The 13,903-nt window shown below is 40.0% G+C and overlaps 1 protein-coding gene across 1 annotated transcript in view; it reads left to right on the top strand.

Annotated features, from left to right (window-relative positions):
* LOC125466411 (ceramide synthase 6-like) overlaps positions 1-13,903 on the top strand; it is a 31,203-nt gene that overhangs the window by 14,297 nt on the left and 3,003 nt on the right. Inside the window, 4 exon segments of the mRNA XM_048560867.2 lie at positions 884-976; positions 5,437-5,565; positions 10,473-10,579; positions 13,359-13,515. Of these exon segments, the coding sequence (XP_048416824.2) occupies positions 884-976; positions 5,437-5,565; positions 10,473-10,579; positions 13,359-13,515 (486 nt within the window).

The following is a 13,903-nucleotide window of genomic DNA, read 5'->3' as shown; positions in this document are numbered from 1 at the left end:
TAATTATGATAATTATTTTGAGTTAGAACAAGGAATCATCCGTCAGGACTGAGATGATTAGGAACCCAAAGAGCCAAATATCTCCAGGATTATCCACCCCTAGGGACAGCAGACGATCTGTCTCTATGTACATTCGGTACTGAAATTGATAGATCGTTAAGCTCAAAGAAATCATGACCTGGGGCTTTAATCCAGCTCAAAGACAGGACTTCCAACAATTGAGTGAAGCTCCTGGATAAAGATGCATTGTATGGAGAACTTTGCATTAACTTTTGACTTTGTGTTTGATGGATTCAATGAATAGAAAAGGCCTCAGCACTGGCACCACTCACCAAAATTTGTAGGATTTAAAGAGAAAATTGAAAGCTGGTGCAAACGTTTTTCAGTCTAGATTTGAGAATGGCACAGGCCTATATAACCAGAAGTCAAAAAACAAAATGAGCAGAATAGCAGATTTGTTGATCTGCTTGTGGTTTAACATTTTGTTATTATCCTTTATAAATCAGCAGTACAAGCCCTGATAATAAAATGTGAGGCTGGATGAACACAGCAGGCCAAGCAGCATCTCAGGAGCACAAAAGCTGACGTTTCGGGCCTAGACCCTTCAACCTATCTGCAGTTCCCATTATCTCTGATACTAGTACAAGCCCTGATGTTTAATTTAGTTACCTTCCTTGCCTACTGAGTAAAACAGGTTTAGTACGCAGGATCTCTGAGCTTGTCTTCAGTGAATTTATGGGAAGTTTCTACGAGATGGGCAGAGTATTTTTAAAAATCGTGTTGGTAGCTTGAGAAAGGAAATGGTTGAAAAATATTCTTACCACTCAAGGGGAATTTGTTAGAGAACAAAAAGTTAAATCCTGTCTCCTTCCCTTTTGTGCAGGAACTTTCATTTCAAATCTACATACACTACATGATGGAATTTGCTTTCTATGGATCACTGATATTTTCACAGTTTTTTGATGTTAAAAGAAAGGTAAGTTTGCCACTGAGTTCTGGTCACATGATCATGTGTGCCTATTGATATCTCATATAAACTAATAGTCAAGATGATGACATGATGGCAGTGTCTGGTGTTAAAATGAGTGTTCACACCTGTTTTCCCAATACTCCATGGGATGTCTTGTCCAGCTCACCTAAATTACACCATTGTTGATTGAGTTTCGGGCAAAGTTGCTATCAAAATCAGAGAAACATACGACACGCTGAAGGCACGTTTGAAATTCGGAAGAGCAATAGTTTAGAAAGAAAAACATGGGAGGAGGTGCTGAACAGATCCAATGCCATATTTATCCAGTGGATGTACTCAAGTGAGCAGTGGACTACATTATGCATTGTATCTTGAAATGGAATGTTAACTGACTCATTTGATAGCACTGCTGCCTTGAAGTCAGAAGATGGGAATTTTAAGGTCTATTCCATGATTTGAGCACAAAACCAAGCTAACACGATGGGTGCAATCAGAAGCAGTGCTGTACTGTTGGATGCAATCCTATCTGGCTACCTAGTGGGCATAAAAGGTCCCATTGGACTATATAGCAAAAGACCAACTCGGACAGTTGACATTTATCACCCAGTCAACATTCCAAAAAAACATTATTTGGTCATTTACCATTTTGGGAGTTGGCTCATGAGTAATTTGCTTCTGCGTTTTGAGAGTAACTACGCTTTGAAAGTTCACTGTAAAGTGCTTTTTTACATCCTGTTATCTTAAACATTATGTAAATGCAAATTGTTTTAGGCGTCGAGCATGCTTTTATGGATTTGGATATAATCATAAATAAAAACATAATTAACACTGATTTTATGGAAATTAGTGCTTTATTCATTTAACAAGTTAAAATGTAACCATCCTTTCATTGTGAAATTTATTTAAGAACATAAGAAACGAAAGTTGGAGTAGACCATTTGATCTTTCAAGCCTGACCCACCATTCAATAAAACTTTTTGTGGACCCAGCTCCACTTACCCGCCTGCTCAGTAATACCCCTTAATTCCGTTACTGTTCAAAATCTATCTGTCTTTGCCTTAAAAACAAAGAGGTAGCTTCAGCTGCTTCACTGAACAGGGAATTCCACAGATTCACAACCCTTTGGATCAAGAAGTTTCTCCTCACCTTGCCCATATTTTAGGGCCATGCCCTCTAGTTCTAGTTTCACTTACCAGTGGAAACAATCTGCCTACTTCTATCTTACAGAAGCATAAAATTATGAAAGGAATAGACCAGATGCTCCCCTTCTTCTTCTAAAATCCAACGAGTGTAGTTCCAGTCTGCTCAATCTCTCCTCACAAGCCAACCCTCTGAACTTCTTCTGCAGGCCAGTACCAGTATATCCTTTCTCTAATAAGGAGACCAAAACTGCATGCAGTACTTCAGATGTGGCCTCATCAGCATAACCAATGAGAACAATATTGTATTTGTATTCTTAGTTACCTGCTGCACTTACAAATCAAAGTTTTGTGATTCATGCACAAGAACAGCCACATCCCTCTGCACAGCAGCATGTAGTTTTTCTTTATTTAAATAATAGTCCGTTTTGCTATTATTCCTAGTAAAATGGATGACCTCACATTTACTAACATTGTATTCCGCCTGCCAGATCCTTGCCCACTCACTACCTAAACACCGTCAGCAAACTTTGTGTCCTCTGCACTCTTTGCTTCCCCCACTCAACTTAGCATCATCTGCAAACTTCAACACGCTATACTTGGTCCGCAACTCTAAATCATCTATGTAAGTTGAAACCAGTTGTGGTCCTGACTCTGATCTCTGACACACGCCACTGGCCACTGATCACCAGCCAGAAAAAAATCCATTTATCCCTACTCTGCTTTCTGTTAATTCTCCAATCTTTCTGTTAATTCTCCAGTCTTGTATCCATGCTAATACATTTCCATAATGTCGTGCACCTTTTTCTTGTGCAGCAGCATTTTGTGTGGCACCTTGTTGAATGCCTTCTGGCCCCCCCAAATACACCACATCCACCAGTTCCCTGTTGTTCACTGTGGTCATAATGTCCTCAAAAAAACACAGTAGATAAGTTAAACATGACCTGCCTTTCATGAACCGATGCTGCTCCTCCCCCTGCAGACAGTTTCTATCCTGATGTCTTGCTATCTTTTCCTTGATGTAGATTCAAGCATTTTCCCACTACACAAGTTAGGCTAACTGGCTTTTAGTTACCCACCTTTTTGTCTACCTCCTCTCTTAAACAGTGGTGTCATATTTGCAAAATTTAATTTTTGAATTCATTCTCATTTGAAGGACATTTATTAATATGGTTCTTTCTGCCAGTGGAATTTATTCCTAGTTTTATAAATTTGTTCATGGCATGTGTTTCCTAGCTCACCAGGCATTTATTACCCTTGTGAAGGTTGGTGAACAATCACCACCTTGAACCACTGTAAGTCCAATCAGTGGTGTTAGGAAAGGAGATTCTGGATTTTGACACAGTAACAGTGAAGAAATGGCAGTACACTTGGAAGTCACGATGATACCTAGCTAGCCGGGAACAGGCAGCTGATAGGCAAGAGAATCATGGGAATACTTTGTCTTCCTAAGGGGCCGCAGGTTTGGGAAGGTGCTATTGTAGGAAGTAATATCACAAATTGTAATTATGGTGCTGGACATGAAGGTAAAATAAATTCCAAGAATGAATTCAGTAACTACCATTGTTTGATGTTTAATCTGGGAAATATTTTGGGTAGTCCTTATTGTTTCCCTGGATTATGATTCTGCTTTGTTGGTGTTGAACAATTATTACTGATCACAGCATGGTTAAAAAGCATTGAAAACTGTTTATGAAAGGTGAATGATGTAGTATTGGCTCATTCGAGCTTTTGTGGAATACAAAATTACGCATCATAGTCCCTCTTGGATTTGCGAAAAATGTCAAAATATGAAATAAATGCCACTACTTTATCGTAAAGTGTACTTCCCATAAAAAAAATTACAGATCCAACTATTGTTTTCTGTAACACTTGCCCCATTGTGTACACTCTTCATTACACATACAATTCAAGGTTGCTATCTATAGGTGACAGTCCACAAGTTTACAGGCTTCTCCCTTAACATTCAGATTAGAAATGACACGTATAGTCCCCACAATGAGTTCACTTTCTGCAATGTTTTAATGCCCAGAGAACTAAACTACAGATTTGCATTTTACCACAAAATTATAAATAATGACAGAACTCTGTCTATATGTCCACACAAATGGAAAGGAGCTGTGTATATCTGGAAATTCAATGCTACTTCTTTATTTCCTCAAAATAAATTTGTTTGCTTTCATGTTAATATTGGGAAGTTAAACTGTATCCCATTGCTATGCTAATTGTTGCATGCTAGCGTTGCCTCAGGCTAATCCCTGACCTGTAATTGCAGATCTCAACCTGGACAGCATAGTGCATTTGGATTATGGAGAGAAAGGCAGGCAGGATTCCATTTTTCTAGGAAGCTTGAGTGCGCAGAAATTTGAGGAAGACATGATTATATTATCTTTCCATTATGTTGATGGCCTGCATGCCTGACTTGATTTCTATGGCAAGTAGAAACCGTACCTTGATCAAACACATTCTATTCAGTCTTCACTGATTGTGTCTCAATTGTATATACAAGAAAGATTGACAAGAGAGCTAAGTGTTGTGGAAGGTGGGCAGACAAGTAAAATTAAAACTACAGTCAGATCAGCCATGAGCAGCTTGATGACATCTTCCTTCTATTTCTGATGTTTGTGTAAATTACTAGAAAATTTCCTGTCAAACCATTATCCTATCATTCACTGCCTGCTGGAGATGAGGAAGGAAGTTTGGATTTTTGGTGAGTTGAGAGAAAATATAGTAAGGAGGCAGCAAAAAGCAAACTGAAGAATGTTATCCTCAGTGTCAAATAAACATTGTTCTTTGAAACAAATATTCTACTTTTTAACTGAGATATTTGTTCCACTTCTTTTAATACCAATTTCCCCCTCATCCCCACAAAACAACATGTGTATTACCCTCTGGTTCTGGTTTGTTGCTGTACTCTGGTGTACTGTAATTTGAAGATTGAAGAAAAGTTGGGATGAGTATCATTGGTAGTAGCTATTGAATGCATATCAGCAGCATTCTGATGGAATTTTGCTTTCAGTAAAAGGATTGTCAAAACAGTTCTAGGAGAATTTAAAATATCGTCCCTTAGGCAATGCAGCATCCCTCAACACTACATTTGAATAACAATCTAGGTAATATCTCAAATTCCTGGTTCAGGGGTCAGATCAATCTGACCCAAGAGAAAGCGTACTAGTCACAAGTTTGTGTCCCCTTAGCTGGGATTGCAATCTACAGATTGTATTAAAGTGTGATTAGCACTAAATAAGCTAAATTATTGGCAATGAATGGATTGAAATGAGATAAGATGCAAATAATTTAAGTTGCCTTTCACTTTTTTGTTTTTAGGATTTTGTTGTCATGTGTATCCATCATCATGTCACCATTCTGCTACTTACAATTGCATATGTTGCCAACATGACACGGGCAGGAGCCATTGTTCTCCTGTTACATGATGCAGCTGACATTGTTTTAGAGGTAGGTGTAAGAAATAGTTTTTGAAAATAGAACATTTCTTAATCAGTTGATATGTACCAGCTAAGCCACCATTCTTACAATGCAGATAATCCAGCATAGATATTCATTACCCAGGTAATTATCTGGTAATGAAATCAGTTCTTCAAAACTGTTGTTGAAAATGGCAGATTCACATGTATCTGGCTGAATAGGTAAATTACTGTAACCAGGTCCATGGTATGTGCTTTCATTCAGCTAAACTAATGATACTGTATTTTCTTGAAAAAAACCACTAAAATTGACGATGTAAAACAACACAGTTGACTTATCAAACTATGCCAATATTTCCTTTCCTCTGCAAATGATCTAGTCACTCAATCCTATTCAAGTTTTTTATTTTCTAATCAATCTGCTCAAATGTTATCACATACCTGTGAAGCAGGCTTCTGGTTCAAAAGTAAATTATGTACTCTGGCCTGTTTTCTTGTACTCTTTCTGTCTTTCCTTTTCAAATACTTGGACAATTTAAATGAAGTCTCAAAGCTTCCCGTAGATTGAAACAGTCTGCATTCTAACAACATCTTGTGTGCTACAGGCACTTTTACCTTGCCCATTCACTCTTTCTATACTTTTACTAATTGCATTCCTACAAAAATCCATGAGTCCCAAAATTCCAAGGCCTGTGCTCTCTGACTGCAGTGCAGTAATGTTGAAATTAAAACTGCCTACAATAAAGGATGAGAATGTGGACTCCCATCCCAAATGGTGATAGCGTCATTAAGTAGATGTGACCAAAGCAGGCACAAATGCCAATAAGGAAATCAGAGTGTGACATCATTCCTTGCTGATGGCAGAGTTGAAAGAACACTTTTATATCCCTGCGCCTTATTCTATGATTAGGTGATTTGTATCTTTAAAAAATTGAAGATTGCAGGAATGAGAAAAACACTTGGCAAGGTGAACCAGTTTGCCTTTTTGAAAACATGTTTGTAAAATGTTTGGGCTGGAGGATAGAATGGTTCAGTTAATTTAATCAATTTAACACTGTAGGATGGAAGAGGTGCATTTAGGACAGTGTAAATGCAGTCTAGCGGTCGCAGAAGGCTCATCATATCATTGATAAACTCCATAAACATTGACATGAAGAGAGTGATTTGCTTTGACGTGGATTGCAAGGGTTAAAAATGAAAAATCACAGAGGGATAACATGTTCAACTATTATGAGAATGTTTCTCTTGACTACTGTCCAGGATCATCATACGATCCTGACTAGAATGAGAGCAGTATTCAAACATTAGATGGATTTTGGGATTCTAGACAAATGCTGAGAGGAAAACGTTTTTGAAGAAAGATTGAACCAGGCTTCCTGGCATGTTTCACAATGGAGTTCTTGTGAAAATTCCATTTACGGGGAAAGAAGGTAGATGATTGTCAATAAATGAGTAACAAAATATTAGGAATTAAGAAAATTTGTGAAATTCGAGAATGAGCATCAAGAGAAAAGTGGAAAATAGAGGCATGAATAGTTACTGATACAACAACAAGGAAATGCAAGGAAGAATATAAAGCTCATGGAATACAAGAGTTCGGAGGTTATGACGAAGCTGTATAGGACATTGATGAGGCCACTCCTGGAGTACAGTGTGCAGTTCAGGTCACAATATTGAAAGGACATAATTACTCTGAAGAGGTTGCAGAGGTAATTCACCAGGATGTTGTCTGCGCTGCAGCTTTTTAGCTGCAAAGGGAAGCTATATTGGCTAAGATATAACACAGTATGGACCTGGAGGAACACAGCAGGCCAGGCAGCATTAGTAGCAGGAAAGCTGACATTTCGGATCAGGATCCATCTTCAGAAATGGGGTAGAGGGTATGGAACTCTGAAATAAATAGAGAAAGAAGGGGTGGGGCTGAGGAAGGTAGGTGGGATGGTGATAGGTGAGTGCAGGTAGACAGTGGTGGGGATTGGTCAGTGAGGTGGGAGGTGTGGATAGGTGGGAGAGAAGACTGACAGTTCAAGGAGTCAGGAATGAGAGGGAGGGTTTGGTCATGAGATGAGTCCAAGAGTGGGGAGATTTTGAAGCTAGTGAACAGACAAAGGGGGTAGCCATGGGAACCCGCATGGGCCCAAGCTATGCCTGTCTCTTCGTAGACTGTGGAACAGTCCCTGTTTGGCAGCTACACTGGCACTATATCCCACCTCTTCCTCCGCGGTATCAATGATTGTATCGTCACTGCCTCGTGCTCCCACAAGAAGCTTGAACAGTTCATCAACTTTGCTAACACCTTTCACTCCAACCTCAAGTTCACCTGGACCATCGTTGACCTCTTCTTGCTAGACCCCTCTGTCTCCATCTCTCGTGACCACCTCAAAACTGATATCTATTTCAAGCGCACCGACTCCCGCAGCTCCTAGACCTAGACTGCACCTCCTGTCCCACCATCCCGCAAGAATGTGATCCCACATTCCCAATTCCTCCACCTCCACCACATCTGCTCCGAAAGTGAGGTGGAGGTGAGGCATTCCACTCCTGAACATCCCAGATATCCTCGTATTTCAAGGACTGCAACTTTCCCCCCATTCAGTGGTCAAAAACGCTCTCAACCACACCTCCTGCGTTTCCCGCACCTCTGCCCTCACACCCCTTCCCCACAATAAAAACAAAGACAGAATCCCCCTTGTTCTCAGTATCATCCCACTAACCTCCAGATTCAACACATTATTCTCCGCCACCTGAAATCTGATCCCACAATGCAAGATATATTTACCTCCCCACTCCTATCTGCCTTCCATAGGGACCGCGTTCTCTGCGATTCCCTCATCTGCTCCACGCTCCCAACTAGCTCCACCACCCCCGGCACTTTTCCCTGCCACCACAGAAAGTGTTACACCTGCCCCAACACCTACTCCTTCACCTCCATCCAAGGACCCAAGAAAACCTTCCACGTCAGACAGATGTTCACCTGCATATCCGCTAATGTGGTCTATTGCATCCACTGCTCCCAATGTGGCCTCCTGTACCTCGGTGAGACCAAGCGGAGGCTCAGAGACTGCTTTGTACAGCACTTGCACTCGGTTCGTAACAAACGACAACACCTTCCAGTCGCAAACCACTTTACCTCCCCCTCCCACTCCCTGGATGACATGTTGATCCTGGGCCTCCTCCAGTGTCACAACGACACCAGTCAGAAACTGGAGGAGCAGCACCTAATTCTGCCTCGGGAGCCTACAACCCAATGTCTCAATGTGGACTTCATTAGCTTCAAAATCTCCCCACCCTCGGCCTCAGCCCATGACCAACCCTCCCTCTCATACTCGCCTCCTTGACCAGTCTGCCTTCTCTCTCACCTATCTGCTCCTCCCACCTCACTGACCAATCCCTACCACTGCCTACCTGCACTCATCAATCGCCACCCCACCTACCTTCCCTAGCTCCTCTCATCCCTGCCTCGTAAAACATAGAACAGTACAGGCCCATGGGCCCACAATATTGTGCCAACCTATTATCCTACTAGATCAAAAAAGAACCTAGAGCTAGTTGGGAGTGTGGAGCAGATGAGGGAATCGCAGAGAACGCGGTCCCTATGGAAGGCAGATAGGGGTGGGGAGGTAAATATATCTTTCATTGTGGGATAAGATTTCAGGTGGCGGAGAATAATGTGTTGAATCTGGAGGTTAGTGGGCTGATACTGAGAACAAGGGGGATTCTTGATGTAGGTAAAGAACCTGCCTCTGACATCTCCCTTATACCTTCCTTCAATAACCTTAAAATTATGCCCCCTCATAATAGTCATTTCTGCCTAGGAAAAAGTCTCTGACTATACACTCTTAGCAATGCCTCTCATCATCGTGCCTCCTTGATCTATCTTCTCTCCTACCTATCTCTCTCTCATCCCTGGCTCCTTGACTTGTCCGTCTTCCCTCCCAGCTTTCTGCTCCTCCCTCCTCACTGACCAATACCCACCACTGCCTATCTGCACTCACCTATCACCATCTCACCTACTTTGCCCAGTCCTTCCTTCCTTCCTTTTCCCTCTCTCTCTATCTCGCGCTCTCTCATTTCTGCAGAGGTATCCTGCCCTGAAACATTAGCTTTCCTGCTCCTCTGATGCTGCCTGGCCTGCTGTGTTCCTCTAGCTCCAGTTATCTCCGACTCCAGCACCGACAGTTCTTATTATCTCTATATTGGCTAAGATTGTTTTCTGTGGAACCTGATTTGAGGTCTACAAAATCATGAAGACCACAGACAGTATTGATAGGAATAAACTTTTACCCTTAATATAGGGGTTAGTTACAAGGATGTACAGATTTAAAGTAAGGAGTATGAGGCTTAGAGAGGATTTAAGAAATGTTTTTCACCCTTGGGGCCATGCGTAGCTGGAAATCACAGGGTAGAGAAAGATGACAGCCATTACAACATTGAAGAAGTACATTGGGGATCACTTGAAACACCATAGCACCCAAGACCGTGGGACGAGTGTGGGGATTAGAGTAGATAGTTCTTGACGTCTGGTGTGAACTCAATATGATGTCATTATTTTGATCAATGAGAAATATTGCCATTAACCGGTACATAGTTTGGGTACAAAACCTATAACTTTGAGTGAGAATGGATGCCTTACACTTAAAATAAGAAAATTCCTTACATTTCTGGCAAATCAGTTGTAGCATTGAATCAATCATTATCCGTAAATATCTCTGGAAACCACATTATAGAAACCGTTCAACTTTTGGGTCAAGATGATGTTTTATCAAAAGAATTTTGAAGTATCCAGTTTCATTATTTAGAGTAAGAATCTGGTTAACTTGCCTCTTGAATGACTGACTACTTCCTGCAAGTTGCATGTTTATCTGTGGGCAGCAACAATTTTCTTAAAAGTTTATTGATCTGTTCAGAGCACTAATTACTATTTCCTTTTAAATACAGCTAGCTAAAATGGCAAACTATGCTAAATGGCAAAAGCTCTGTAACGTCGTCTTCTTGATGTTTGCTGTGGTCTTCATTGTGACCCGTCTGGTAATATACCCCCTCATGTAAGTAACGTCTTTTTAAGATTTGCACAAATAATTTCTCTTGATTAAGGAGATGTAAGATTATCAAATGGAATGGTTGTCTTTTTTCTTTTATGTTTTTCTCCTTCCTTCCCCTTCTTCTCTTGAGTATGTTGGGATATCATAAACTCCAGGCTCTCTCTGGTACCTCAGCTAAACGCTTCCTGCCTGAGCCAAGATTCTAAATATTGACAGGTTGTATGCAGTATTTTGACATCAGGACTTCATCCAGTGTCAGTTTACATCAACCTTTCGGCAACCAATGCTGATGTCAACTCAAAGAACTGTGGATGCTTCTAATCTGAAACAAAAACAGAAAGTGCTGGAGAAATTCAGCAGATGTGTGCAGAGAAAACGTGTTAACATTTTCAAGTCCATTGACCCTTTGTCATAGTTCTGGACTCAACATTGACTCTGTTTTTCTCCCCAGAGATGCTGCAGATCTGCTGAGCTCCTCTAGTGTTCCTGAAAACAACTTCCTTTGTTTATTTTTTTCTAAACTAATGCTGAAATCGGCTAACTCAGCACAGACTGGGAATTGAACCTGGGATCTTCTGGTTTGTACACATCGCCATTGCTAACTTTAACTTGGGGGCATAAAGGATGTCCACAGCCTTGACAGTGACTCGGAGCCCATGAACAAATTCATAAAAGACAGGCAGTTTCGTTGACTCAGGAAAGGTTGAAATTTAGAAGTTCAAAATTCTAATTACTCCATTTTAAATATCCACATTTTGCAAATTAATGCTCATGAAATTCTGTTCGTGGTGGCATAATAGCATGAATGAGTTGGCATCTCCACTGTAAAAGCAGGAAGATCTTCAGTTTATTCCCAGCTTAGTTTTACAGTCAAAGTTTTAAAAAATAATTTGGATGTATGCATGTGATATATTTTAAAACAGCAAAAATAAGGAAATTGAATAAGATTGTAAAAATTGCTTTAGATTGTGAAACTAAAATTCATAAATGGCTGGGACATGCCAGATCTTTTCTATGGAAAACAAAAGTATCAATAGCAAAACTATATTTTCATATGAAATTGCAACAGTGATAATGCTCGCTTAGATTAACTATTTTGGATCGGGGAAGAAGTTTCATGAAGAAACAAATTCCATTGTATTATCTGTTGTTAACCATGATTTTGAGTATAGCAGTTCAATAATATGATTAATAAATGTAAGAAATAGTTCCCTGTAGCAATTAACAGTAGGGAAACACTTCAGATTAAGTATCCCCAAAGTTGGGAGTAGTGACACGCAGTATATGACTGATCATGAAGGGGAAGAGGTTCAAATTGATTTCTGTGGCCCGTGTTCAGATAGACTTTTTTCCTCTAGAGGGTATTAAATCTAAGTGTTGCCCAACAAATTGAAGCATTTGATTGCAAAATTGAATTTCAGGACTTCAAAATCTTGGACTGCCTCACTTGCCTTGGCTTGTTGAGGTTCACTGTGTCTCACCTATACTGCTTTTGAGGTCCTCCATTTGACTAAGCCTTGCTAAGTTGTCTAACACGTCTTTGAGCAGCTGTTGTGAAGGCATCTATGTATCCCATGCTGTGAGCAATTGAGGTGGCAAAATCTGTAAACGAGTGGAAAAGGAATGCATAGTGTTTTTTATTACACGAAAAGAGATTACATATTTCTTAGAAGGAATGAGAGGTTGTTTGGCTCAACAATCTTCTGAACCATTTCTACCAAGTTCTTAACTGTCGCCAAAGAATGCAGCTGAGGACATAATTTCTGTGTTTGCTAATTTTAGTGAATTAATTTACATAATTTTAATTAGTAATATTTTCTGGGTGATACTGTTAAATGAGCTTTATTTGTGATCATGCGTATCTTTGGGACTGCGTACTGATTTTAGCCTGGTCCACTTTATCCTGTAATTAGCAAGGGGCAAATAATTGGTTAGATTTTAATTCTAGCTGCCCATGCGGTTTCTAGCAGGACATGTTGCCTATCCTTCTACGTAAAGTGCCTGATTTTATTCCTTGGATTCCAATAAATCTTTAAAGACCAGTGATTCACTCACTAGATTATTACCAACGTGATGAATATCTCTAGCTCCCCTCACCCCACTTCACAATAGAACATAGAACAGTACAGCGCAGTACAGGCCCTTCGGCCCACGATGTTGTGCCGACCTATTATCTTACTAAGGTCAATCTACCCTACATACCCTACATTTTACTATCCTCCATGTGCCTATCCTAGAGTTGATTAAATGTCTCTTAAAGTATCTGACTCCACTGCCACTGCCGGCAGCGCATTCCATACGCTTACCACTCTGTGAAGAACCTACCTCTGACATTTCCCCTCTACCTTCTTCCAATCACCTAAAAATTATGCTCCCTTGGAATAATCATTTTCGTCCTGGGAGAAAGATATTATAGTTTTTAATGTGTGTGCCATTCAGTCTTTCTTCGACCATCCGGTTTTATGAATCAACTTTTCAGAAAACAAACAAGCCTGTTAATAAGACAGTTATCTCCCAAAAGATTACCAAGTCACAGAAAATCATGAAGGAGCACAACTTGACCAGTGACCCTGGGCAGGGTTAACTGGAAATGAGCAGGGAGTGATTAAGAATTAAATTGGACTCAGCTATCATAACCCTATGGTCAACTCATACGATAAATATCAAATCAAACTTATTCAATAGATCATGGCTGATCTGACAATTGTAAGATTTAATTCTTCAATTTTGAATATTACACATACAGCTCTTCAGCCTAGCAATGTGTTTGTTTATTTTACAGGAGCATCAGATCTGTGTTTTATGAAAGCTGGGAAATCATAGGACCATACAAAATCTGGGGCTTCATTAATCTTCTTCTTATCACACTGCTGATTATGCACATCTACTGGTCCCATCTAATCATTCGTATGGTGTTTAAAGCATTTCATAAAGGAAAGGTAAATGCCTGAACTTATCATTTTCAGTAGATTATGATTAGGAGCCTGAAACTGTGGCAAACAGTATAAAATTGGTTTGATTGAAACCAAAGCAAAATATTGCAAATGTTGAGCATCCACAATAAAAATGGAAAATGCTGAAAATCCTCTGCAGAGTGAATGATCAAATATTTGAAATGTTAAGTATTCATGGCTTCACAGGGTCTCCTAGACTTGCTGTATATTTCCAGCATTTTGTGTTTTGATTTTACATGGTTTGGGTGAATCTTTGAAAGTTTGTCATTCTTTCTTTTGAAGGGAAGTAAATGATTTTGCTTACAAAGAAATATATTTGCAGAAGTGAAGACTTTTAGTTCAGTTTTCGTCTCCCATTGTTAAAAGAAAACTC

The sequence above is a fragment of the Stegostoma tigrinum genome, chromosome 31, assembly GCF_030684315.1.
Source record: "Stegostoma tigrinum isolate sSteTig4 chromosome 31, sSteTig4.hap1, whole genome shotgun sequence".
Taxonomy (NCBI): Eukaryota; Metazoa; Chordata; class Chondrichthyes; order Orectolobiformes; family Stegostomatidae; genus Stegostoma; species Stegostoma tigrinum.
Note: the sequence above shows the minus strand (reverse complement) of the source record. Positions and strands in the feature narration are given on the sequence as shown.